The sequence below is a fragment of the Sminthopsis crassicaudata genome, chromosome 6, assembly GCF_048593235.1.
Source record: "Sminthopsis crassicaudata isolate SCR6 chromosome 6, ASM4859323v1, whole genome shotgun sequence".
NCBI classification, from domain to species: domain Eukaryota; kingdom Metazoa; phylum Chordata; class Mammalia; order Dasyuromorphia; family Dasyuridae; genus Sminthopsis; species Sminthopsis crassicaudata.
The window spans coordinates 248122427-248148419 of record NC_133622.1 but is presented as its reverse complement, the minus strand read 5'-3'; the positions used below and the strand labels follow the sequence as shown (position 1 = coordinate 248148419).

At 57.6% G+C, this 25993-nt stretch overlaps 3 protein-coding genes across 3 annotated transcripts; 2 read left to right on the top strand and 1 right to left on the bottom strand.

The window, feature by feature from the left end:
- Positions 1-5818: 5818 nt before the first annotated feature.
- Positions 5819-18040, top strand: FADS1 (fatty acid desaturase 1). Its single transcript, XM_074275484.1, has 12 exons — positions 5819-6134; positions 11348-11458; positions 11855-12052; positions 13519-13620; positions 13733-13861; positions 14564-14624; positions 15199-15275; positions 15640-15737; positions 15835-15931; positions 16035-16114; positions 16247-16372; positions 16743-18040. The coding sequence occupies exons 1-12, from the start codon at positions 5946-5948 to the stop codon at positions 16792-16794; spliced, it is 1320 nt and encodes a 439-aa protein (XP_074131585.1). The 5' UTR covers positions 5819-5945; the 3' UTR covers positions 16795-18040.
- Positions 18041-19183: 1143 nt separating this feature from the next.
- Positions 19184-22528, bottom strand: FEN1 (flap structure-specific endonuclease 1). Its single transcript, XM_074275485.1, has 2 exons — positions 22336-22528; positions 19184-20587 (listed from the first exon to the last, which is right to left on the bottom strand). Exon 2 carries the CDS (start codon positions 20570-20572, stop codon positions 19430-19432), a length of 1143 nt encoding a protein of 380 aa, XP_074131586.1. The 5' UTR covers positions 20573-20587; positions 22336-22528; the 3' UTR covers positions 19184-19429.
- An 18-nt stretch (positions 22529-22546) lies between these two features.
- TMEM258 (transmembrane protein 258) lies at positions 22547-24189 on the top strand. The gene is made up of 4 exons (XM_074275487.1): positions 22547-22666; positions 23350-23459; positions 23541-23677; positions 24071-24189. Exons 1-3 carry the CDS (start codon positions 22664-22666, stop codon positions 23665-23667), a joined length of 240 nt encoding a protein of 79 aa, XP_074131588.1. The 5' UTR covers positions 22547-22663; the 3' UTR covers positions 23668-23677; positions 24071-24189.
- The last annotated feature ends 1804 nt before the right edge of the window (positions 24190-25993 follow it).

Sequence of the window (25993 nt, the reverse complement as noted above, 5' to 3'; positions counted from 1 at the left end):
AGTTTCTAGCCACTACAAAAAGGGCTGCCACAAACATTTTGGCACATACAGGTCCCTTTCCCTTCTTTAGTATTTCCTTGGGATATAAGCCCAGTAGTAGCGCTGCTGGATCAAAGGGGATGCACAGTTTGGTAACTTTTTGGGCATAATTCCAGATTGCTCTCCAGAATGGTTGGATTCTTTCACAATTCCACCAACCATGCATCAGTGTCCCAGTTTTCCCACATCCCCTCCAACATTCATCATTATCTGTTGCTGTCATCTTAGCCAATCTGAGAGCTGTGTACCCCTATGTCAGAGTTGTCTTAATTTGCATTTCTCTGATCAATAGTGATTTGGAACTCTTTCATATGAGTGGAAATAGTTTCAATTTTATCATCTGAAAATTGTCTGTTCATATCCTTTAACAATTTATCAATTGGAGAATGGCTTAATTTCTTATTAGAATCAGTTCTTTATATATTTTGGAGATGAGATCTTTAGCAGAACCTTTAGCTGTAAAAATATTTTCCCAGTTTGTTGCTTCCCTTCTAATTTTGCTTGCATTAGTTTTGTTTGTACAAAGGCTTTTTAATTTGATGTAATCAAAATTTTCTATTTTGTGATTGAAGTACCCAGGTGAGAGAAAAACAGGGAAGCCAAAAAAAAAAAAAAGAAAAGAAAAAGAAAATTTAAGAGCATTTATTGCTAGCCAGCAACTGAACCCCACCAGAGCAGGGGAGTCAGCAAATGAGTGGTCTCAGGGCCATATTTTTATAGAAAGAAGAGAGAGACATCAAAATGTTTCTTGATACATTAGTTTTAAAGGAATTTCTATTCTAAATAGGAGGCAAAAAAAGTTATCACTCTAAGGGGGTCATTCTCAGGCAGCAGCAAGGAGTATTTCTTTAAGCTTATCAGGTTGTCAAGGTCTCGATCTTTCAGGACAGTACATCTGGGTTGTTAAAAATGCCATCTGCAGTAGGGAGAGAAGAACTAGTAATAAACTTCTAACTACAAAGATTCAAGATTATGTTTCTCATAGTCCCATTTGGGGTTTTTCCACTTCATGATCAATAATGATCTCTAGTTCTCCTTTGGTCACAAATTCCTCCTCCTCCACAGGTCTGAGAGGTAGACTATTCTCTGTTCCTCTAATCTATTTATGATCTCATTCTTTATGCCTAAATCATGTCCCCAGTTTGACCTTATCTTGGTATATGGTGTTAAGTGTGGGTCTATGTCTAGTTTCTGCCATACTAATTTCTAGTTTTCCCAGCAGTTTTTGTCAAATAATGAATTCTTATCCCAAAAGCTGGGATCTTTGGGTTTCTCAAACACTAGATTGCTATAGTTATTGACTATTTTGTCTTGTGAATCTAACCTATTCCACTAATCTAGCCTTTTATTTTCGAAATATGTGCAGAAAGTTTTCAACATTCACCCTTGCAAAACCTTGTGTTCCAAATTTTTCTCCTTCCCTCCCCACCTGTTCCCTCTGTATATAGTAAGTAATCCACTCTAGGTTAAACATATGCAATTCTTCTAAACATATTTCCACATTTATCATGTTGCACAAGAAAAGTCAGATCAAAAAGGAAAAAAAAAAAAAAAAAAAGGAACCAAACAACCAAAAAGGTGAAAATTCTCTGTTATGGTCCACACAGTTCTCCCTCTGGAGGCAGCTGGCTCTCTCCATCACAAATCTCAGGGCATTGGCCTGAATCAGCTCATCCTTGAGAAGAGTCGCGTACATTGGAGTCGCTCATCGCCTAATCTTGCTGTTCATCTTTAGGAGCTAGCAGTAAGGACTGTGACAAGCAGAACCCAGGACCCTGCCAAGGCACACTCACTAAGATCTAGGTTTTGAAATAGGCAGAAATGTCAACAGGCTGACTCACCTGCCAAGCCTTTCAAAACCAGCTTTTGTTTTTTTTGTGTGTTCCAAATTTTTCTCCTTCCCTCCCCACCTGTTCCCTCTGTATAGAGTAAGTAATCCACTCCATACCCCTTGGCATCCTCCCTCTTCTGGGAAAGTAGAAAGGATGAACCAAGAAATAAAATGGCAGCTGACTAAGTTATCTTTAGAGACCCAACTACCTTGGACGAAATGCCTTCCTCTCGCTCTGGTTGGAATCAGGACCAAGCCGTGTAGAGATAGTGGGCTTTCACCTTATGAATTATTGTACGGTCATCCTTTCCAGGCTTATCCTAAGGGAGACTGGGACCCTATTTTAGAAACTAAGGATTTGTTTGTTAAGAGATAGGTTAAATCATTGCTGGAACATTTGCAAGGACTTCAACAAAAAGGGCTAATAGCTCAGACTCCTCCTCTAGGTTTCCCTGTTCATAGAATTCAGGTTGGTGATTGGGTGCTGATCCGTTCCTGGAAGGACGAGAAGCTGACTCCGTGCTGGGACGGACCCTACCAAGTGATACTGACTTCAGATACTGCGATTCGCACCCAGGAACGAGGCTGGACACACCACACCAGGACAAAAGGACCTGTGGCGCCACCTTTATCAGAGTGGACAGTTGGAGACAGGGGAGACCTCCAATTACATAAGAGGAGGGGACCTCCACTGAATGGGAACACTGATTCTGAATCCAGTGCATTGTCACTGTATGACTTCTCTTTCCTTACTCTGGGTCTCTTTGCCTGTTTGTGACTTGATATATTTTCCTTTGGGAAGTTCACCTTAACTTCACGGTGTTATAATAGCTGAACATTATGAGGCTCTCCCTAAGCTTTGGGTTCATCTATTTCCTTATGACCTTCTAGAGATGAGAACCAATTTCTCCTGCTCATGCAGAATATAGGGAGGACATTTAACTTATCGAATTGTTGGATCTGTGGTGGATCCCAACAGTTGAACCAATGGCCATGGGTACCTGTCCCCTTAAGCCCAGCCTGGATCCTTAGCAACAGACCCCAAATTCATAATGGGACCGGTTTCCAGAATTGAGAAGAGAAACATCAGTGGTCATTGACCAAAGATAGGAAAGGGAAATACTGCTTAAATCAGACAGGACAAGGTTTGAAGCTGGGAATTAGTGTATGTGAGTGGACCTATTCGAGAACAGACCTGAGGCCAAAGACAACTGACTGTACAAAAATGTCTAAATATTGGCGGGATACAGGGAGGAATCCTCAATTGAAGTGTGGAAAGGACTGGAAAGATTGTACCTTGAATGCTCTCCCAGAAATAGGAGAGCAGGGATATTGCTATCAACAAGTCACTACTGCTGAGTGTAGTGAAGTAGAATGGGATGTATTGAGATGTATAAAAGAGAATAAGAGGAAAGGGAACATATACATTGGGTACAGTTACCAATGGGGTTGGTATAATGTCACCCCAGGGACACCCGGGCAACATGGGACTCTGTTTTCCACATTTTGGAGTACCTCTAATCTAACAGGCCAGTGGCCAGTTGCCAATTGTAGTTGGAGAAAAGAGCAAGGTTTATGGAAATGCCAGTATGACCCCTTTGTGGGGGGAAGCCCCCTAGGGACGAGAGACCAACAATATTACCCTTTTACAAGGAATAGCTCAGACATATTTCCAAGGGAACAACCTGCTCTAAAGGGTCATTATTGGATCTGTGGTTTAACTGCCTATAATCACCTGCCTCTCAATTGGACAGGGAATTGTTATATTGGACTAATAAGGCCAAAAGTTTTCTTTCTTCGCGAACAGGCAACCAATATTTAGGGATTCAGTTGTAAACGGAGTTTAGATACCTCCATCACTTGGACTGGAGATGCAAATGGTTGGGGTGAGGCCTGGCCTCCAGAAAGAATAGTCAGAGTACGGGTCAGCGACCTGGGCTCAAGATGGAAGTTGGGGATATAGAACTCCAATATACATGTTGAACAGACAGCTGAGGCACTACATCTTTTGGCTGATGAAGCTACTCAAACCAGAGAGGCTGTTTTACAACATAGACTTGTGCTGGATTACTTGTTGGCTGAGGAAGGGGGAGTTTGTGCTAAACTAAATTTATCCACATGTTGTATAGAGATTGATAACAATGGTAATCTAGTGAAGGAAATCACTAAGAACATTAGGAAACTTGCTCCTGTTCCTGTACAGACGTGGACCTCACTGTTCAATACTTCTAGATGGTCCTGGTTTGGGAAGCTGGTGGAAGCAGCTCCTTTGGTTGGGCCTTATAGCTTTTAGTGGTGTTATATTATTCCCTATCTACATCCCCTGTTTGATCAGATTAATAACCAGAATTGTCCAAAATCATCATCTGGAATGATCAGGTTGGAAGAGAAAGCTGAAGGGTCTGTTAAATAGATGCTGTAAGGGTGGAGCCGGTGGCCCAAGGCCCACAGGAGCCAGAAGGAAGTGAGGAATTCATAGGGAATGTGAAATTATGTTACAAAACTTTGAAGAGATCTCAGTGTACAAAGTAAGAGGAGGGACTGAATGAGATGAGGTGAGATCTTTCAAGATAGTTGTGAAAATCGAGTAAGGCTTCATCTACTTCAGAGTTCCAGTAGGCCTGAAGGACTCTGAAGTTCCAGCAAAGGGCATTGCCTTCCCCTCCTATGACATCTCCCTATTCCATCCAAATATGGGCAACTATGTACTTATTGGTCAAGTTCAATTTCATGGGTAGATCTCCGGTTAGAATGTAAGACTCTCAGCCAATGAGGATGAGAGTCAGTGGTGGGAGGGGGCGATTAAAGGTGCTGTCCTGCCCACAGGAGGCGCTTTGTCTTTTCGATGTCTACTCGAGGAGTGGGACGCGGGATTCTCCCGAGGACATACAATAAACTTTGCTTTTCTCTAGAGCTCTCTCCAGCTTTTTTATTATATGGTGACCCCTCACCATTTCCGTACCACACACTTCCATCCTTTCTCCTTTCCTCCCTTCCTCCATCCGGACCCCTCAGCACAACCTTTCGACAATGCATATAAGACAACATACAGAATTCCAAAGGGCAACAACTGTATTTACCAAAGTGTTTTAGCAGCAAGTGCCGGGGCCCAGCTTGGGGGGCCGTCCCTAAAGTCTCTGCTCCTCCCCAAGCCCAGCGCGTCCCAATCCTTCTCCCCTCCCCCCCCGCCGGCGTGTGCTGACCTCAGGCACTGACCCCTCTGGAGCCGGCCCAGGCTCCTCTGCACGGTGCGCGCGGGGCTGGGCCCAGCCTTCCATTCCCACTCCCCAAAAGAGCATGTAGGGTTGGGGGCTGCTCCCGCAGACGCCCCCTTCTCTTCGCGCCCTGTTTCTCGGCCGGGCGGAGGCCAGCCAGCCTCCCCCTCCCGGCCTCCCCGGCTCCCATCCCTGCCTCCCGTTCGTGGGGGCCCCCCTCCCAGGCCCCCGGCCTTCCTTCGAGGTGACCCCCGGCCGTGGCGCCTGGCTCTCGCACGGAGCCGCGCGTGGATGCCATCACTCGTGGGCCCTGTCTCCCAGTAGGCCGCTGCCAGCTCTTAGCAAAGGGTCTGGCCCACAGTGGGCGCTCCTCAATAACCTGGCTCACTGACTGCCTGATTATCGAGCAGCTACTAAGGGCAGAGGTTGCCAGAGCAGGAGCGGCGCGGCTTTGATCGTATCCCCGAGACCCGGCGCGGCTTCTCAACCACCCACGCACGGGCCCGACGCGCTCTCTGCCGCGACCGCTGGACTCGGGCCCTACTCTCGAGGCGGATGCCGGGCCTCAGTTTCCCTGCCTGTGGGCGGGGCCTGGGGCGCATTCCCGAACTCTCCAGGGCAATCCGGCCCAGCTCGGCAGCGACGCAGACCCCGGGGGGCGGGCCCGCGAGGGGCGGGGGGCTCCCTCCTCCCGCCCGCGCCACGCGGCTCAGCCAATGGGAGCGCCGGCCCCGAGCTTCGCCGCCGTCCGCCGCCGCTGGTGCTGAAAACGGCTTCCGCGCGCTCCCCGCTCGCACCGCGCCAGCGCGCGCCGCCGCCGCCGCCGCCGCTGCCTGCTCCTCAGGCCCCCCGCCGCGACCATGGCCCCGTACTCGGCGCCCGCGGGGACCTCGCCCCGACTCTTCACGTGGGACGAGGTGTCGCAGCGCTCCGGGCGCCAGGAGCGCTGGCTCGTGATCGACCGCAAGGTCTACGACATCAGCGAGTTCAGCCGGAGGCACCCGGGGGGCTCGCGGGTCATAGGCCACTACGCTGGCCAGGATGCCACGGTGAGCTCCGGGCCCCGGGATGCAGCGGGGGAAGAGGGGGCTCGGGACCAGGGGACCCCCGGGATGCAGCGGGGGAAGAGGGGGCTCGGGACCAGGGGACCCCCGAGATGCAGCGCGGGGAGCGGGGGCCCGGGGCCAGGGGACCCCCGAGGTGCAGCGGGGGAAGAGGGGGCTCGGGACCAGGGGACCCCCGGGATGCAGCGCGGGGAGCGGGGGCTCGGGACCAGGGGACCCCCGGGATGCAGCGCGGGGAGCGGGGGCTCGGGACCAGAGGACCCCCGGGATGCAGCGCGGGGAGCGGGGGCTGGCGCTGCCTCTGCCCTTCCCGGGCTCTGTTGCCACAGTGCCCGCCGCCGGATACAGGAAGTTTGGGACCCTAGATGGTGCGGAGAGAGCAGCTAAAAAAGCCGGGGCAGCAGGGCCAGAAGGGGCGTGGGGAACGGAGACGTTCTTGGAGGGGATGCGGGCCGCTGCTTGAGTGGGAGGGTCAGAGGCAGGAAATGGAATGCAAGGGCTACTGGAGGAGGGCGGAAGGGGGAGGGGGGATCGGAGGGAGCGGAGACGCTTCCAATTTACAAACCCAGTGGCAGGGGTCGGTAGCCCAAGCTCGCGGAGACGGGGGATGGTCAGAGGGACACCCAGAAAAAAGGGAGGGGACTCGGCCGCGTGACTTTGGGTCCGGGTGGCGCCATTCCAAACAATGCAGTCCGAGTGGGGAGGGAAGTTCCCAAAGAAAGGTCTGGACCCCTCGGTCCCTCCTGGAGGAGGCCGGGACTACGGTCCGGCTGTCGGCTCGGATTGAGCCTAGCCGCGGGATGCAAGCACAGGCAGTAGCCGGCCCCGGTCTCTGGAGTTTACAGCCCAGCGGAGAGACCCCTTCCCAAAGGGGAAAGATCTTTGCAAACAGGGCACTGACGGTCCGAGAGGCCCTCGGAGGGAAGGCTTCTGCACTCGGGGGGCTTCCGCGGGGAGCCGGGTGCCTCCCGGAGGGGGAGGGGATTCCAGCCCGGGAGCTGCCTCGGTCTGCGCGGAGCTGAGGGCCCGAGGCGCGGGGCCCGCCGCTGACCCAGCTCCGAGGGCTCGCCCCTTGACGGAACCTGTGGGGAAGGCGCCCTGCATCCCCGACCCTGGCCTTAGAGCTCCGGCTGGGCCCGCAGAGCTTATTAAGCGCCGGCGTGTACCCGGGACCTCCGGCGCGCAGAGCCCCTCTCCCCCCTAGCTTTTGGGGAAGTCGCGGGTCTCAGTCCCCCCTCTCTGAGCCTCTTACTCGGCCTTGACCAGCTAGAGCCCCAGAGAGGAGGAAGAAGTCCTCCCCCCGCCCCTGTGGCACGTGCGACCCGTGGAGGTCCAGGCAGGTCCAGGCAGTCGCCCCTGGAGACGGAGCATGCGCAGCGCTGCCTGAAGGCCGGGAAGGGCGGGGCACAGCGGCCGGGCTTCGGCCTTTCCGTTAGGTGACTTTGTTCCAATTGCGGGGGAGATGATTGGTCTTAACGGGTGGTGCCACCGCACCTTGGTCCCGCCTCTGCCGCCACCCGACCAATAGGAACGTAGAAGAGGTTCCCGACCCTGGGAGGAGGGAGGGGGACAGGGGCCTCTGAGTTTCCCTCTGCTGAAGGGAGTGAAAGCAGCTCAGGGAGCAGTGCCTGAAACTGACGTTTTGGGAGCTACGGGGAGGGGGCTGGGATATGTCCCCCTGGGGGAGGCGTTGCGTGGAACCCCTTTTGCAGATGGAGAAACTTGAGTCCTAGAGAAGGGAAATGACTTGAGTTCTCTAGGCTTGGATCCCTTCCGTGATGGGGAGGTCACTACTTGTCCTGGTGGCCCATAGTCCACCTTTGGCTAGCTCCTTGACTTCCAAGTTTCCCCTGCCAAGATCGTAAGCGGAGCTTCCACCCTCCCAAGGCCCTGCAAAGTGCACGAACCTTGAGGGGTTGGGGGGCTGGGCGGGGTGACCTGCCCCCCTTTACTCCTTTCACCTCCGCCTCATCCAGCCAGCCTTGTCCAAACGACCCCAGTCAAGCATTTTCTCTTCTTTTTTTTAAAACATGTATTTCTATTTTTAGTAGTGTCCCCCCCCCCATACACATAGACATGGTTTTCAGCATTCACTTGAGTTCCAAATTTTTCTCCTTCCCTTCCCCCCAAGCCAGCCATGGGTCCTTTATAGAGTTTGCATGTGCAATCATGTTAAACATATTTCCAGCATCATTTTTAACTTTAAATTTTGACACCCAAATTTCTCCCACACTCTCCCTCCCAAACAACAGGATACAATTGCGTAGGTGGAATCATGAAAACATTGCTATAGTGGCTATATCCCCCCCCCAAAAAAAAAAAAATTGGAGAGTTCTTCAGTTCTCTCTTTGGAGATGGGTAGCAATTTTTCATGTTGTTTAGGTGCGTCCCACCCAGAGATACAGAAGAGCTCTGCCATTCCTTCTCCTGCTCATTTTATAGATGAGGAAACTGAGGGAGTTGTGAGACTTGCAGGCTGTCATAGAGCCAGGTACTGTCTGAGGCTGGATTTGAACTCTGGAAGTTGCTCTGTCCACTACCTCACCCAAGCTGCCCCCAAGAGTTATGTGAAATTGTCTTGGAGCATTGTATTGACCCTAATAACCAAGACTATCACAGTATTGCTGTTACTGTGCATTGGATCTCCTGGTTCTCCTCACCTCACTTTGTGTGAGTTCCTATAGGTGCTGTCATGTGTTTCTTCCCCCTCTCCCCCCAGCTCCCTCATTGCTTCTAATAACATAATATTCCATCACAATTATATATCACAGCTTGTTCAGCCATTCCCCAGCTAATAGCCATCCCCTCAATTCCCAATTCTTTGCTGCCACGAAAAAAAAAAAAAAAAAAAAAGCTGCCATTTCCTTTTCCTTTTATCTCGGGGATACAGACCTAACTATTGCGATGCTGGATTGAAAAGTATACAGTTTTATAGTCCTTTGGGCTTAGTTCCAAATTGTTCTCCAGAGTGGTTGGACCCGTTCATTAGTCCGCTAGGAGTTCCTTAATAAACCCATTTTTCCCTCATCCACGGCAACATTTGTCATTTCTAATGGATCTGAAGTGATAACCTCAGAAATATAATTTGCCTTTCTTTCATCAGTAGTAATTTAGGGCATTTTTTTCATATGTCAATAGATTTGTTCTGAAAATTAGCTGGCCATTTATCAATTAGGAAGGAGAAAAGGCTTTTTTAAAAATAAATTTGACTCATTTCTCTATGTATTGAGAAATGTGGCCTTTATGAGAGAAACTTGTTATAAAAATTGTTATTAATTCATTGTCCAAAACCTTTTTAACAAAATGTGATTTCCCTGATTATCTCTTTTTAGGTCTCTGTTATTTTTTATTTCTACTACTGCTTTTTTTAACTTTAGCAGAAGTATATTAGATTATACTCTGACCCTTTAAGTCTGCCCATGTGTTTCTGTTTAAAGTGTGTTTCTTAAACAATATAGTGCTGTGTGGTTCTTCAAAGCAATTTCAATAGACTCAGGATGGAAAATGGCATCCACATCCAGGGAGAAAACTAAGGATTCTGAATATGGATTGAAACATAATATTTTCACTTTTTGTTTGTTTCCTTTCTCATGGTTTTTTTCCCCTGTTAGTGTGGTTTTTCTTGTACAACATGACAGATAGGGAAATATGTTTAAAAGAATTACATTTTTTTTTTTTTAACAACAAAATAGCCCGATATATTGTTGGATTTTGGTTTCTAAGCCATTCTACTGTCTCCTTCCATTTTATGAGTAAACTTGTCCCATTTACATTTACAATTATGTAATACTGTGTATTTCCTCCATCCCATCTTCTCTTCCTTCTCCCTTTCCTCCTCCTCCTTCTCTCTTTAAATCCTGCCTCTTTTCAAGCCTATATTGCTTCTAACCTTAACCTTAATCTGCCCTCACTTTTATCACCTTTTCCACTCTTTTTCTTTTATCTCTTTCCTGTTCCATTTTCCAGTTTTAAGTTACATTTCATACACAATGCACACACACATGCACAGAGTTGTCAGTGCTCTCTCCTCCCAAATTTATCCAGCTGTTTAGCCAATGAGTCCCCTATAGGGTAGGAACTTTTTGAGGACAGAAATGGTCTTTGCAGCCTGGCACCTCACCCAGCAGGAAATAAATAAACAGCGGCCTAGTTAATTTAATGCTTTTTGAGGAAGCTGGGCCTGAGAATCTGGGACCTGCCTGAAATTCAGTCTCTGCAGAAGATTGAGGACTCAGTGTCCCCTCCAGAATATCAGTCCCAGGGCCTAGAATGTTTTACCGGCTTGGACATTACCTCTTGCCTGTGTTTGAAGGACTTGCTGTTCTTGGATTCTTATTCCAGCCTTGGTAAATGCCGGGTCATGGCGATTTATCCTTAATTAACGGGGAGCCATTGATGATTTGGGAGCAGAAGGGTGTTGTGCACAAGGCAAAGCTGAGGGCTGAAATCCTTCTGAATGAATGAGGGCAAGTCCCTGGTCATTCGGAGACTGTGAATGTCAGCGGCATCTCCTCTGGCTCCTTGGCCCTGCCAACCCAAGGCCGCCCTGTCCTGCCTGTTGGCTCCTTATTTCTTCTGAGTATCTTCGTCCCTGCGGTGCCCAGAGGATGCAAGTTCCCTTCTTCCCCTGAGTTTCTGTTTGGGTTTGAACCTAAAGTTCAAAGTAAAGATGCTGGAAGACCCCCCTCCTTTCTCCATCAGCACTTTGGGGGGGGTCCACGTCCTCCTCTGAAGAACTGTTTGGCCGTCAGAGCTTCTAGCTTAGAATACCAAGTGGGGTGCTGGGAGAGACAGGCAAGTGCTGCTCAATCTGAAGCCTGAGGACCAAGAGTGCAGTCACTGACCCTTCCTGGCCTTGTGCTCTTTCTCTATTAGAGCCTGGTGTCCTCGCACATCTGTGGGGTGTGGGTATCTTTGGGGGCATGTATATTTGGGGTGCCTGTATCTGAGAGCTAGTGTGTATTGTTGGGGGGCATGTATTTGTGGGGGCCAACATATATCTATGGAGGTTGGTGTATCTGTGGGGGGCCTGCATTTGTGGGGGGTGTATCTTTGGGGGGCCCATATCTAGGGGGACCAGCGTGTATTTGTGGAGGGAGCCCAGAGGTCCTTGGGGGCAGAGTCAGAGGGCTGGTGGAAGGGGGTCGCTGATCCCTCGGGCTCAGGCTTCCTCAGTCCCCATTCTCTTGGCTTCCCAGGATCCCTTCACAGCGTTCCACATCGACAAGGCCTTGGTTCGGAAGTACCTGAACTCCCTGCTGATCGGGGAGCTGGCCCCAGACCAGCCCAGCTTCGAGCCCAACAAGAACGTGAGTTGTTTGGAAGGCTGGGGGGGGAGGAAATGGGGGAGCTGGTCTGAGATTCCCCTGCACCCCCAGCAGCTCAGAAGCAGAGTGTCTGAGAAAGTCCCCCTGAGTTCAGCAAGAGCCTCCCTTGTCTGTGTTGGAAGGGAAGGGGATCCTGTACACGGTGGTCCTCCTGCCTGTACCCCCCTCTCCCCTTCTGATGCCCAGTTCCAGGCCAGGCCCTGAAGAGTCCTCCAGTCCTGCTCCTTTTCCACCAGGTTCTTCCCCGGGCCCCCCAGTTTCTCCCCAGCAGCCACGCTGCGGGCGCTCAGTGCTCGGGCGTCAGGGAGCCCTGAACCTGTCCCGAGCCCTGGCAGGCCGCCCACAGCTGCTCAGGGTGCTGCCTGCCTCCCCCTGCAGAAGCAGCTGACGGACGAATTCCGAGAGCTGAGGGCCTCCGTGGAGCGCATGGGCCTCATGAAGGCCAGCCCCACCTTCTTCGCGCTCTACCTGCTGCACATCCTGCTCCTGGACGTGGCCGCGTGGCTCACACTCTGGTTCTTCGGGACCTCGTTGCTCCCCTTTCTCGTCAGCGCCGTGCTGCTCAGCACCGTGCAGGTAATGCGGCCTGGCGTCCCCTCTGCTCCGTGTCCCTGGGAAATGCTCTTTCTCCCGGAGCATGGTGGTGAAAGGAAAGGGCAGAACTAGGCCCCTAGGCCGGAAGAGATCCTGGAACACGGAGCATTTAATAGTGGGGCTGTGAAGAACTTTAGAACAGGGAACATGGGAGCTGGGAGGGGGCTTAGAAAGGGGGACACCTGAGCTAACCCGAACCGTAACCCTAACCCTGAAGCAGATAAGTGTTTGGGAGGCTCCTCCCCTGCCTCCACAGTCCTAGAATGGGAACATGCTGTATAGACTCTGGGATCCACACCCTCCAGCTCCAGCGCCCGGAGCCACATCTGGTTGATAAATCAGTCCCTGGGCCTCTGCTGCAGGGCTGGAAACAGTTGGCGCCAGGATGGCCAGGCAGGTCAGAGAGGAAGGCAGGCGGGCATTTCGAGCGACACACTGTCCCTCCGCGTTCATTGTCCTGCTGCCCTGCAGAGCCCCCTCCTTGTTTCCCACTGGCCCCCGCTCCTTGGCAGGCTCCAGGCCTCCCGCTGGCTCCCGGTGAGCCCTCCCCGTACCCCTGCGAGCGCTCTTGCCAAGCCCGGGCCTGTTCCCACGGGAATCGGGGCTGCTTCAGAATAGACGCCGGCTTCCCAGAAGGGAAGGGTCATTGGGCCTGTGCTCGCCTGTGTCCCTGTGCGCACAGCCCCACTGGCACCGGGAGCCTGCCTCCCCGCCCTGGCCCTCTCCGTGTGCCGGTGCCCGGGTTCCACGAGTGACGCAGGACCGTCTGTTGCACACTCGGCGGGCAGGAGGCCCCCTGGCCTCCGTTTCAATAGGAGAGAAGGCTGTGTAAGCCAGCCTGGCATGGCAGCCGAGCGTAGGCCAATGTGTTGGTCTGGGGAGGAATGGGGCCGGCAGCCAGAGGGGGTTGCCCTTCAGCTGAGGGCCAAGGTGTCCTCCAGGGGAGGCTGGGGATGCGAGTGCGAGGGTGTGCGTGAACACTGACAGAGCGGGGCCCAACTCTAAGGGGGTTGGGGAGGTGCCAAGGGGGCTCTGGGTTTGCTGTGGAGGCCCTCTGAACGGGACTAAAACGGGCAGAACTGAGCTTGGGCCGGGGTGGCCAGGGGGTAGACGCACGGTGGTCCGGGAACGCGCCTGCAGGGGACAGGGTCGCGGGGTCTGCTCAGGGAGGGGCTGGGGGTCAGAAGAGGGGAGGTTTGGGAGGAACTCTTGAGCCAGAGAGGTTGTGGATCATCCAATTGGAGTTTAGGGCCCAGTGAGCACGGGGCTTTCATTTTAAGAGGGGGCACTGAGGCTACAAGGGCTGGCACTGCCGGGAAGAGCCCAGAAGGGGTGGGAGCCTCCAGGCGTCCTGCTGGTACTCTTGGCCTGCGCCATGGGTTTGGGGTGCTCAAGTGAAGGCAGGGGTGCACCGGCTGCGCACCCATCCCCCCTCTGCCCTCTCCTAGGCCCAGGCGGGGTGGCTGCAGCATGACTTTGGACACCTCTCTGTCTGCCGCACGTCCACGTGGAACCACCTGCTCCACCATTTCGTGATCGGCCACCTGAAGGTTTGGGGGCTGCTGCATTGGGACCAGGGAGCCGGGGCCAGGGCCAAGGAGCTGGGAGCTGGGGGCTGAGGGAGGCAGGGGCCAGGGCTCAGCCTGTGCCTCTCGTGCCTAGGGCGCCCCTGCCAGCTGGTGGAACCACCTGCACTTCCAGCATCATGCCAAGCCCAACTGCTTCCGGAAGGACCCAGACATCAACATGCACCCCTTCTTCTTTGCCTTGGGGAAGGTCTTGTCAGTGGAGGTGAGCAGAGGTCCTGCCCATGGCCATTCTGCAGATGGGGACACTGAGGCTCGAGGAGGGTCACACACTTTTATTGAGCCCCTCGCCGTGCCCAGGCCCTGACATGGTGGGTTCCTTCTCAGCTCCTCAATCCCCTCTTAGGATCTGGGAGCCTGGGAAGGCTCCGGAGGCTGGAGGCTCCGACCGTGGCCCAGAGGGGGGACGTGGCTTGGCAGGGGTGGAAGAATAGGCAGCCTGAGCCTTCCAGCTGGAGGGCAGGATGGGGGGCCGGCCCTGGGTCCACACTGACCCTTGAGGAGCCAGAGGCCCTGTGGAGAGAGGCCTGGCCTCTTGGGAGGCTCCCCCAGGTCCCCCACGCTCCTTACTCTCCGAGAGCACAAGGGGTCTCAGCGGGCCTCCCCGTTCCTTCATGGGCCCCTCCTTTAAGAGCAGGGCTCCTCCCCCTGCTGGGACAAGGGCCAGGGGCCAAGGCGGGCACTCTGCTGCAGCCAGGGCTTCCGGGCTTGGTGAGCGCGACGGCTTCTGCCCCAAGTGCTCTGCCGGCTGCCACGTGGGGAGGGGTCCCAGGGGTGACCTCCTGGGCCTCGGTCTGAGAAAGGAAGGGCACCTGGCTGACCCGGGCGGATGGGAGCTGGGCCCCAGGCCTAAGCGGGCAGGGCGGGGGGCTCCGGCTCCTTGACCCCAACCCTCTCCTCTTTCCAGCTCGGGAAGCAAAAGAAGAAATACATGCCGTACAACCACCAGCACAAGTACTTCTTCCTGAGTGAGTGTCCGGGGCAGCGTCCTGGCTGGCCCACTGAGGCAGGAGGGGCCGTGGGGGCCGCTGGGGGGTGAGGGCCCCATTTCCTCCTCTTCTCCTCGGGGCAGCCCTGGGTCCGTGCCGGGCGCGTTGGAGGGGCAGCTTCCAGGGGCCGGGGCTCCTTCGGGACTTGGGTCTGGGGAAGTGAAGGCTGGGCCAGAAGCAGCCCTGGAGGGGCCGAGCCCGGCGACCCCCACGACCCCCGCAGTTCGAGCTCTGTGCACATTTCGCACCCCTTTAAGAGCCACGAGAGGGCAGAGCAGCCCTAGCAGGAGCTAGTTTATTTTGAGACGATCTGGGGCAGAGTCTCGGCCCTCCTGGTAGGGAGCTCCCCACCTTTGGGTGCTGGGCATCCTGGCTATTCTCCGACATCCTGCCCCCGGCCCGCCCAGGAGAGCTTCCTTGGGCACTCGCCCGCCTCCTCTGGATGCTAAGGCTTCACTCCTGCCTCCCCCACGCCCCCTCAGAGGCACAGCCTCAGTTTCCCCTCTGGGTTCTCAGGTTGCTTGTCGGGCCGCTCACGCTTGTGTCTTTGCAGTTGGGCCCCCGGCCTTGCTGCCCGTCTACTTCCAGTGGTACATCTTCTTCTTCGTGGTCCAGCGCAAGAAGTGGGTGGTGAGTGTCCCGGGGCTGGGGAGGGGGAGCGAGAAGCCCACGGGAGCCCCCGGACACGTGGGCAGGAAGCACTCGGGCAGTCGGCCACAAGTGGCTCTGGGAGACCTTGGAGACGCCTCTGTGCGTTAAACAAGTGCAAGAGACACAGACACAGACAGAGAGAGACAGAGATAGAAACAGATGCAGAGACAGGGAAACAAACATGGGAGTCAGAGAGAAACAGAGACAGACAGAAAAAGACAGAGACACAGAGACACAGAGACAAGAGGACAGACGCATTCAGGGTCAGGACGGAACGCTGTGGGGCGGGTGAGGGGGCGGCACAGGCCTCTGGCTGATCCGGCCTCCCTCCCACCCGGCTCAGGACTTGGCCTGGATGCTCACCTTCTACCTGCGGATCTCCTTCACCTACATCCCCCTGCTGGGCCTGAAAGGCTTCCTGGCTCTCTTCTTCATTGTCAGGTAGCAGGGAGGCAGGCGGCAGGGAGAGGCGGGGGCTCTGGGGCTGGTTGGGGAGGTCGTCTGCTCATTCTCCCGCCCTCTGGGCACACTGGCGCAGGTTCCTGGAGAGCAACTGGTTTGTGTGGGTGACCCAGATGAACCACATCCCCATGCACATAGACCACGACCGCAACGTGGACTGGGTGTCCACTCAGGTAACGCCCGGCGGGGGGCCCGGGGGCCTGGGCGGGGCGAGCTGCTCGGTGCGGGGTCCCGATGGCCGGGCGCCACCTCAGAGCCCCCCGCTTTCTCCCCCAGCTACAGGCCACGTGTAACGTGCACCAGTCTTTCTTCAATGACTGGTTCAGTGGCCACCTCAACTTCCAGATTGAGCACCAGTGAGTCTGGGGTGCTGGGGGGCAACGGCTGGGGCGAGGGTGGGGGCGGGCAAAGGGGCTGCATTTACCGGCGGGCACGCTGAGCCGCGGGGCGGCCTTGGAGCCTGAAGGACCCCTTGCCCTCCTCTCCAGTCTTTTTCCCACCATGCCCCGGCATAATTACCGCAAAGTGGCCCCCCTGGTGAGGTCCCTGTGCGCCAAACACGGCATCGAGTACCAGTCGAAGCCTCTGCTCTCCGCCTTCGCTGACATCGTCCAGTGAGTACGGGGGGCCCTCCGCTGGGGCAGTTTTTAGGGCACCCGCTCAGTGGGAAGGTTAGCCCAAAGTCCCAGACCCCCTGAGGAGAGCTCACACTCTCAGGGAGACTGCCTTGCACCCCTAAGCATATGTGAGCGCCCGGACCCTGGAGAGGGGGTTAGGAGGGAGGCGTTCAGGAGGGTGGAGGCCCGGAGACAGGGGAGGCTTGCCGTCCGCACTCCGGTTCCTGCTCGGGGGCGCCCCTCTCCCTGCCAGGGCCAGCCCCCTGCCCAGCAGTCGCTGCTTCCCCAGAGCTTCAAGAGCACCTCGTTACAGCCCCCCAGTGTGACCCCTTTCTGGGGGACTCATCCTTCCTCTGTGTCCCCACAGCTCACTGAAGGAGTCCGGGCAGCTCTGGCTGGACGCCTATCTTCAAAAATAGAGCCGCGGTGTGTACGGGAAGAGCTCTTGGTGCCCGGAGCAGGGGAAGAGGGGACTACGCCACTTCAGTTTTGATTTCCAGGGGAGCTGGGGGAGGGATGGCTGAGGCCCCGCCCTCGCTCTGCCAAGGTCACCATGTTGCTCTAGGGGCAGAAGGGCCCGGATCTCCAGGGACAGTTTAGGTCCCAGGCCCGTGGCCCTGAGGGAAGGGCGGGGCCAGTCTGGAAACCCTCCCGCTGCCTGCATCCCTTTTCCCAACTCCACCTCCGGGGGTTTTCTAGCTCTCCATGTGTTGGGGGGCGAGGGGACCTTTCTGCCACCCACCGGGCTCCAAGAGTTCCTCCCCTTTTCCCCACCTACAAGCTCTGACTGGGACCAGCTGGAGGCAGGGACCTGGTGGTGGGCAGAGCCCGTGTAGACAGGAGGCTTGTGACCGCAGGATTAATGCCCTTCTCTGAGGCTGACGAAGCCCAGTGCCCATCCCTTCTGTGCGGTGCCTTATGCTAGGATGCTGCCCTCGGACTCGGACACAGCCTGCCCAGACGTGGCGGCCGTGCAGGCAGCAGAACTGGCCCCCCAGCTTCCTCCGGGCACAATGATCCGGTGGCCGCCATCCCTACCCTTCCCTTGGTCACCGGCAGCTCATGGGGATGAGCAGAATGGGTTCCCTTCCCAGGGAGAACTGTCAAGTGGGCTGCAGGACCCTAGGGAGAGGAGTCAGGACAAAACCTGGATAATCAGGAAGAGGTGAAGAGGGTATACAGTAAGTGCCTAATGAGTGCTTGTTGACTAGTTGGACCCCAAAAAGTAAATTCATGAGGTCACACGTATGTGTATTTTCTAATTGGCCGTCCTTGAACTGGGCCTGCCAGAAAGCGCCCGGGCCGGTCCTGTTCCAGTCCGCAGCCCAGCCTCCTCCCCAGTTTCCCGCCTCATTTCCAGGACCCCAGGGCCGAGTTCTCCTTTCCCACCATCCTGTGCCCTCGGTTTTGGTGCTACCGTTCATTCTACATGGAGAAGGGGGATGCGACTCTGAGGGAGTTTCGGCCAGCCCGATCTCCCCTAAATCTGCAGGGCGCCTCGGGGTGGCCCTCCCTCTTCCCCATAACAAAGTCATGTACCCCCTTGCTGGTCAGTCTCCCCATCTTCCCAGACCCCACCAGGTGGCAGGCAGGGGCTCCCACTGGGCCTGCGCCGGTTACGTGGCTGTAACGTTATGCCGAGGAATAAATGTCTTTTTGGTCAGAGTTCTGTGATCCTTCCTGCCGCATCTGGGATCCTAGGAAGGGGTGGCCAGGAAGGGGTGGCCGTGGGGGACGGCCTCAAGCCGGGACGGGGAGCGAGCTGACCTCTGGGAAATCATTCAGCTCCTCTCCCCTCCTCCCTGTCCCCCACCCCCCTCCGTGCATGAGCTTCCTTGTGCCCATTCATGTGGGGTTAGCTTTGGCTTTCCCAGCCTTCTTACCCTTCCTAAGCCTAATGCTGTCCGGAATGCACAAGGCTCCTGGGCCCGACTGCCCCGCGGGCTCCTCTCCCTGCCCAGAGGTCCATTTACCTCAGTCAGAACCAGAAGCACTCTTTCTTTTGTTCACTCAACAAATGCTACAAAAGGCCAGCACTGACTCCTCCACTGGGCCCAAGGACTCCCCCAAGGGAGGCTGGTGGGAAGAGAACAAGGAAGCCATCTGACTGGGCACAAGAGGGCCCCCTTAACTACCAAAGTGACTGCCCAGGAACCCTTGTCAGTGACCTCTGGCTCGCCTCGAAGGCTTCTGGCTTTAAGCGCTTGCATGATGCTGGGGCTCACTGGCCTCTGCCAAACCTGTCCCACGCGGGGCCCAGGCTAATCCTTCCCAGATGGGCCTCCCTCTGCCAGCCTCCACCGGCCTATGCCATTCCTGAGGTCTCCCAAACACACCAGTCCGATGGCATGCAATCCCTGCCCCTCCCCAGCCTCACGGTGGGCAAGCAGCAAGCTGCCTCAGTGCCCCGCCCAAGGTGGCGAGTGCCACCTCCCCCAACCCGCTCCAATGCCCGCTGGCCAAGGGCTGGGATGGCTGGTCAGCTTTCTCCTAGGACAAAGCCAGGCTTTATTTAGAAGGGAGGTGAGATTTCGTCCCCCCTCAGAGCAAGGGCGGGAATCAGCACTTCCGGATCTCATATTGGGTTAAGGATAAAAAACACGGGACAACAGGTTTCTGAATTCCTCCGGAGTCAAAGTGGGGCTGGAAAAGAACCAGAGCCCTCGCCATGCCCAGGGCAGCCCAGAGGGACCAGGGAGGCCTGGCTGCTGGGGCTATTTGGGGCGGAGGGTGCCACCTTGTGGCCACTCCCTGGCATCCCTCAGAGGCCCCAACCCCGCTCCTGCTGCAGAAATGGCCCAGACTTGCTGTGGAGCATCTAACAATTTTATTAACTTTTCCTAAGCTTAAACCATGAAAATAGGGTGGGGGATTCTGGGGCCGGAAGGACGGGACAAAGGCGGCAGCTTCGGCCTTGTCCCAGGCTTCCGGGGGCGGGGGCACTCTGGAATCCTGGTCAAGCTCTTGAGAGCCAGCACAGCGCCCCCAGCCCCAACCAAGAAGACCCCAAAGACACTGTTCTGGGCCCCGCCCACAGAGGGGGAAGGGCAGGCTTTATTTCCCCCTTCGGGCCTTGCCCGGCGTGGCCGACTTCGCTTTCTTCTTGGCAGCCCCCTTGGGCTCGGGCTCCTTGCGCTTGGCTGACGTGAGGCAGCCGGTGACCTTGAAGAAGTCGTCCAGGCGGCCCTGGGTGCTGCCCTGGCGGCTCTTGCTCAGCCGCTTGACCCCGTTGCGGACGCGCTCCTCGTTAAACTGCTTCTCGCCGCACATGAACTGGACCAGGCCCTCCTCGTCGGGCTCGCTCCACTTGAGCTCCACGGCCTCGGCGTCCAGCACCTCGGGCTCCAGGAAGAGGCGCTGGGCCTCCTTGTGCAGCCAGTTGTCGGGCACGGGGTACTTCTTGGGGTCCAGCCGCCGCACGATCTCCTCGATGCTCTTGTGCTGCTGGATGAGGTCCATGGCGCGCTTGGGCCCGATGCCGCGGATGCTCTCGCAGTAGTCGCTGCCCAGCAGGATGCACAGGTCCACGAACTGCTCCTGCGTGAGCCCCAGCTCCTGCAGCACGCGGCTCAGGTGGAACTCCTGGATGGGCAGCTTCTTGGCCTCGCTGGCCGTCAGGTGCCGCATCAGCACGGGGCTGCCGAAGGTCAGGCAGTCCATGTCCTCGGTGGCGGCGGCGTAGACCTTGCCGGCCTTCACCAGGGCGGCGCAGCTGGCCTCCGCCTCGCTGGGCGCCTCCAGGTAGGGGATGCCCATGAGGCGCAGCAGCCGCTTGCACTCCTCGTTGTGCTGCTTGGTGACCTTCACCAGGCGCTTGGCGAACTTCTCTGCCTCCTCCTCGGCCCCCGCCTCCTGCGCCTGCTGCAGCTGCTTCTCGGCCTCGGCGCGCCGCTCCCCGCGCTTGGCCAGCTCGCCCGACTTGAGCTGCGGCGGCTTGCCGTCAAAGACGTACACGGGCTTGATGCCGTTCTCCACCATGCGGATGGTGCGGTAGAACATGCCCATCAGGTGGCTCGTGGCCTCGCCCTCCTCGTTCTGCAGCACGTCCCCCCCCTGCCGCACCGCGATCAGGAACTGGTAGATGCTCATGGAGGCGTCGATGGCCACCTTGCGCCCGAAGTAGCTCTTGATGTCGTTCTCCCGGATGGCGCCGGGCGCCATGTCGGCGATCAGCTTGGCCAGGCCGTGGATTCCCATGGCGGCGCTCGGGGGCTGCGGGAGACACAGGGGTCACAGGAGGGCTCCGAGGGGGCCACAAAGGCTCGGGCCCCGCTGCCGCCCCCTCAGAGCCCCAGGAAGAAGCTTCACTGACTTTGCATGGGCGGCTACATACAGTACTTGTGCCCCCCCCCCAGGGCAGCTAGCTGGCAGTCCCGGGTATGGCGCCAGGAAGACCTGAGTTCAAATCCAGCCTGTTTCCTCAGCTGTCATATGAGCTAGAGAAGGAGAGGACAGAGCCTCAGTAGCTCTAAGAAAAGCCCAAGTGGAGGCAGAGAGGCGCACCTGAAAAAGCCTGAACAAAACCAACCGGGTTTCGGGTTCTAATAAACTCAGATCCCATCCAAGGGTGGGCCGGGCCAGCGCAAACCGAGGCCCCGCCCACTTTTCAGCAGCCTCCCACAGCAGGGAGCTAAGAAGGGGGCTGCATTTTCTTGGTTATTTTTTCCTGAGGCTGGGGTTAAGTGACTCACCCAGGGTCACACAGCCAGGAAGTGTGAAGTGTCTGAGACTGGATTTGAACTCGGGTCCTCCTGACTTCAGGACGGGTGCTCTAACCACTGCGCCCCCTAGCTGTCCGAGGCTGCGTTTTCTGGTGAAATTTTAGTGTCCTGAAGGGAGCGGGCCCTCAAACTCAACTGAAAGTGAGGCCAGAGGAGCTGGGGCCCTTCGGGGGCACCCGTGTGCTCCCAATCAGAAGCCGCGGGAGAGAGAAAGGCCCCGCCCCCTTGATGACAAATAAACATTTCCTTCTTTTTTCCCCCTGAGACCATAGGAGTGGAGTGACTTGCCCAGAATCACAGTGTCACGTGTCGGAGGCCCCCAAACGCAGCCCACGAGAGCCGGGGTCTCTGCTCCAAGGAACAAGCAGCGAGAAGGGGCCTCCCAGGAGCCTGAGAGGGACGAAGCTCCTCCGGGCCTGGGGGGGGGGGGTCCCACGGCAGAAACAGTTCTAAGGTCCCCAAACAGGAGGCGTGGCCACGGCTTCCGAGGCTGCACTCTAAGGACACCCGCCGGCTGGAACCCTGGGTCTGGTGTCCGCCCCTCAGAGGGGCCTCAGCAGCCCCCCCCCCCCTTTGCTTCCCTCATTCTTCCTCCTCCTCCTTATTCCCTCCATCCCGCTTCTCCCTGCCTTGCCCACAATGGGGTCTGGCTTAGATGGGAAGAGGAAACCCGCGTTCAGAGGGGCCCTCTGCACCTGGGCTGGCCCCTCCCCCCTCCGGAGGTTCAGTGGCTTTCTTCTGCCGGCTCAAACGTGCTGTCACCAAGGTGGGAGGGGGGCGAGCATTGTAAAGGGCGGTTTTACAAGCATCACCTCGGTCCACACGGGGAAGACATTTTACAGAAGAGGAACCGAGGCAGGCGGCAGGGATGTGGCCAGGCCCGATCTGACGCCGGAGCCCCTCCGCCCCGAGCCCGGGCGCGCGGCCCCGGACAAGCTGCTTCTCCACCGCTTGCCTCCGTTTCCACAGCAGCACCCAGGGGGTCGCGAGGCCCAAACAAGGCTGGAACCCAGTAGGCGCTCAGTAAATGCGCGCTCCCCCTTCCCCTCGGTGTCCCCATCGCGCGGGCACGGGGCTGGCACACAGCAGGAGCCGACTACGAGCTTGCTCGCGTCACCGCCCTCCCCCCTTCGGGCTCTCCACCGCTTCTACCATGCGGAAGAGACGGAGATGGGCCCACGAGCCACTCATCCTCCTCCCGCCGCCTCAGTTTCCCCCGGGTGCACGCCAGCCACTCACCGGGGCGTCCGTTAAATTACGGGGCTGCCCGCGCTCTCCGGCTACCTCTCGGCTGGGAGATAGAGACAGCAGGCGCCTTCCAAAGCCCGCGCTCCCGTCACGTGGGCCTGCTGCGCTCGCGGTCTACCGGGACTTGTAGTTCATACTCGCGATACCTCGCTCAAGGGGAGACCCGCAGGACTACAATACCCATAACGCTCAGCGCGGGCGCCCGAGCCGGTGAAAGTCGCTTCCGCTTCCGCTCCCGCTTCCGGCGGCGCCGTTCCGTCTGGGCAGACGTGGCTTTCCGGTTGTGGAGTCCGAGCAGAGACCCCCGGCTGCCGACAGAATGGTGAGAGGGGGTCTTGGGGAGGGATGCGAGGACATCCCGGCCTCACCGCGGATGGAGGGCGCCACGGCCTCCTGCAGCCGCCGCGGGCCGCGTTTTACAGGTCGGGAAGCAGAGGTCCGCAGCGCTGGGTGACGTCACAGAGCAGTGGTTTGTCTTCTCCCTGCCTCAGTTTCCCCGTATAGAGGAATGACCGGGTTGGTTTCCTCCCCGCTCGCGAAGCCTCCCCGAAACTGAGGTAGACAGGCCTCCCAGCCAGAGAGGGCAGATTCCAATCGGGGACCTGCCCTCTCCAGCGCGGCCCCCTCCCCTCCCGCGTTCTCTGGCCGCTTTCTTCTGTCAACCTCAGTTTTCCCATCTGTAGAATGGAGATGGCAGTCGCCACCCTTGCTTCCCAGGGCCGCCGCTTTGCAAATTATAGGCGCTCCATGGTTGTTAACTCTGAGCTTGAAGGGATGGTGACGTGTAACAGGTCAACTCTGCCTAGGAAATGCTTGCACGCGGGGGAGGGATCCGAGCAGCGGGAGCGATGCCTCTTGGGAGGCTCCTAGTGTCCCCCGACCTGGCATGCCATAGGCGCTTAAACAGTGCACACTGGCCGCCTGAGGGCTCAGGGTGCCGAAGGTGCTTAATCAGCGCACGGGACTGCGCTCAGTGCCTCATTGTGGCGCCCGCTTCTGCCCCAGGAGCTGGAGGCCATGAGCAGATACACCAGCCCGGTGAACCCGGCCGTGTTTCCCCATCTCACCGTGGTGCTGCTGGCCATCGGCATGTTCTTCACCGCCTGGTTCTTCGTGTATCCTTGCAGGGGGCGGGGCGGGGCGGGGGCGGGGGCGGGGCTGGGAGCCGCTGGGTCTTGTCCTTAGCGCGGGCCCAGCTACGAGGTCACGTCTACCAAGTACACGCGGGACATCTACAAGGAGCTGCTCATCTCGCTCGTGGCCTCGCTCTTCATGGGCTTTGGGGTCCTCTTTCTGCTGCTCTGGGTCGGCATCTACGTGTGAGCGGCTGAAGGTGAGGGCCCCTCCCACCGCGGGGGCTGCCTTAGCCTCCTGCCCTCTCCACCCCCTGGGGGCCGGGCCCCTCCCAGCAGTGCAAGGGTCCGCCACTACCCCCTTGTGGTATATGGCCCCCCTGGTGCAAGGTCTCCCCCATCTCCCCCCCATAGGGCTCCGGGCCCTGCCGCAGGCTCCCCAGGTGTGAGAATGGAAGGGTGTGGGTTCCGAGGCCTTAAGCCGACCCGCCCGCAGGGGGGCGGGGCGGGGGGCGGGGGCTTTCTCTCCCCGGACTAGGAGGACTGTGTGGTCTGTTCTCCCGGAGTGCCTGCCGCGGTGGATCCTGGGACCTGCACCTGGCCTGGACGGGAGGGAGCCCGGGACTCTCACTGCTTCCCTTCTTTCCTTTCAGGTTTTGCTGCACGGAATCCTGGGGGTCCTGCCTTTGTTTCCCTGATAGTTTTTGTACAATTGCGGAATATGAATTTCCACGACTTCTAATAAATGCAGCCGTTTGCCTTTGTAAATAAAGCCAGGCGGGCAGAGCTCTGGGGGGGGGGGCCCTCCGAGGAGCCCCTGGAGAAGGGCTGTTACCCACAGCAAGTGCGGATCCTCCAGCCCCTGCGGGGGGCGTGGGGAGCAGCTTGAGCCCCAGCATCTCTGGGCCCTGGGCAGGCGAGGCAGCAGCCCCTTGGCCTCCCTGGCCGGCTGAAATCTCCTCGGTCTCCTCTCATAAGGAGGCACAGAAGCCCGTGGTAGCCCCCGACTCAGACCGTGGCGTGAGAGAGGTGCCGCCGGTGCCATGTCAGGCCAGACTGCGGAAGGGCTCGTGCAGGACGCTTGTGGGCAGCGCTTGCCCTGCTCTGGGACCCGGACGTTTGGCAGCAGCAGTCCCGGGGCTTCCATTGTGAGGGGCAGAGTGGGGGGTGCCCAGACTCAGTGGGCGCAGCTCCCTCCGGGGGGAGGCAAAGTGGTGTGTGCCTCAGTTTCCCCAGCTGAATATGGGGGTTTAATAGTCCTCCCCGTGCTCTTCTAAGGTTCAAAGGAGACTGCTTGTAACGTGCTTAGTGCCACACAAATGTTATATTAGGATTATTATTGTTTGCAAGTCCAGGACCCCTGGGCAGGAAGTCTGCAGAAGCAGGGATGGAAAGCCCCCAGCAAACTGGGAGGGGGGTCATGGGAAGTCGAGTGCTGGGGGAGAGTCATCGAAACGAGTTCCGGGACCTGGGGTTAAAAATTGTTCGGGGCCAATGAGAGGGGGGCTTCGGGGGCAATCTAAACTCCTGGGTGGGCGGGGCGCCTCGCTTCGAGTCGCTGACTGGCCCAGGGTCACCCCGACACAGAGAATGGACCCGTGTTTTCATGCCGGAGGCTCATGGGGGTGAGGGGGAGGGCTCCCCAGCTCCCGGCTGGCACTCCCTGGGGCCCCATGGCAAGGCTGAGTGGGTGTGGGAGCCACAACGAGGCAGCTTCTGGCCAGAACCGAAGGGGGGGGTGGCGGCTTTCGAGGGAGGGGGGGCTATCCTCCAATCAGCGAAGGAGGAGTCCCAGCGCTGGGAGCGGGAGGTCCACATTCAGGGTGCTTGGGCCTGAGGCTGACCCGGTCTCCTAAGGCTGGCCTCCACCCCCCTGCCACGTTATCCCCTCCCCTCCCAGTCTGCAGCCCATCCCTATTGTAGTATTGTAGTCACCCCCTAACACACTCCTGAGGTCACATGGATCCTGCTCCCCAAGGCCCTCCAGAGAAATCCCTTTTACCCCTGCTGCAGTCTGCCTTCCCAGATGCCTTTGTCCACCGTGGGACCCAGACTGGCCTCCCTCCCCCCACGTCCTGTCACCTCTCCGTCTCGGCCGTGCCCAGAATGAACCTTCTCCTCACTTGGGAATTGGCCACGATGACCTAGAGGGGGTAACCCTGCCCCTCTGTGCCCATGCCCACCACACCTGGCTCCACTTCCACCCCCCAGCCGCTGCAGTGTCCAGAGGAGAGCACCCGCTTTCCTGCCGGGAATTGGGGCGCTGGAGAGGAGGGCACCCCGTTGAGGGAAGAGACTGGGGGTATCTTTAGGGGCGGCCCCTGGGGAGAGGCGAGAAGAGCAGTGCCACAAAAACGTGGGGAAGGCAGGCCCCACCCCGGCAGCCTGGTGCCTGCTGCCCTTTGCTGGCTGTCCAGCCCCTTCTACCCCAGCGGGCACTGGCAGCGGGGGGCAGGGTGAAGTCCGACTCCGAAGATCACCAATAGCGGGCTGCCTGGTGCCCAGTCCCAGCCAGCCCCCCGGAGGACACTGCCCTCTCTTGCCATCTCTGGCCCCCTGGCCAGGGATTAGGTATT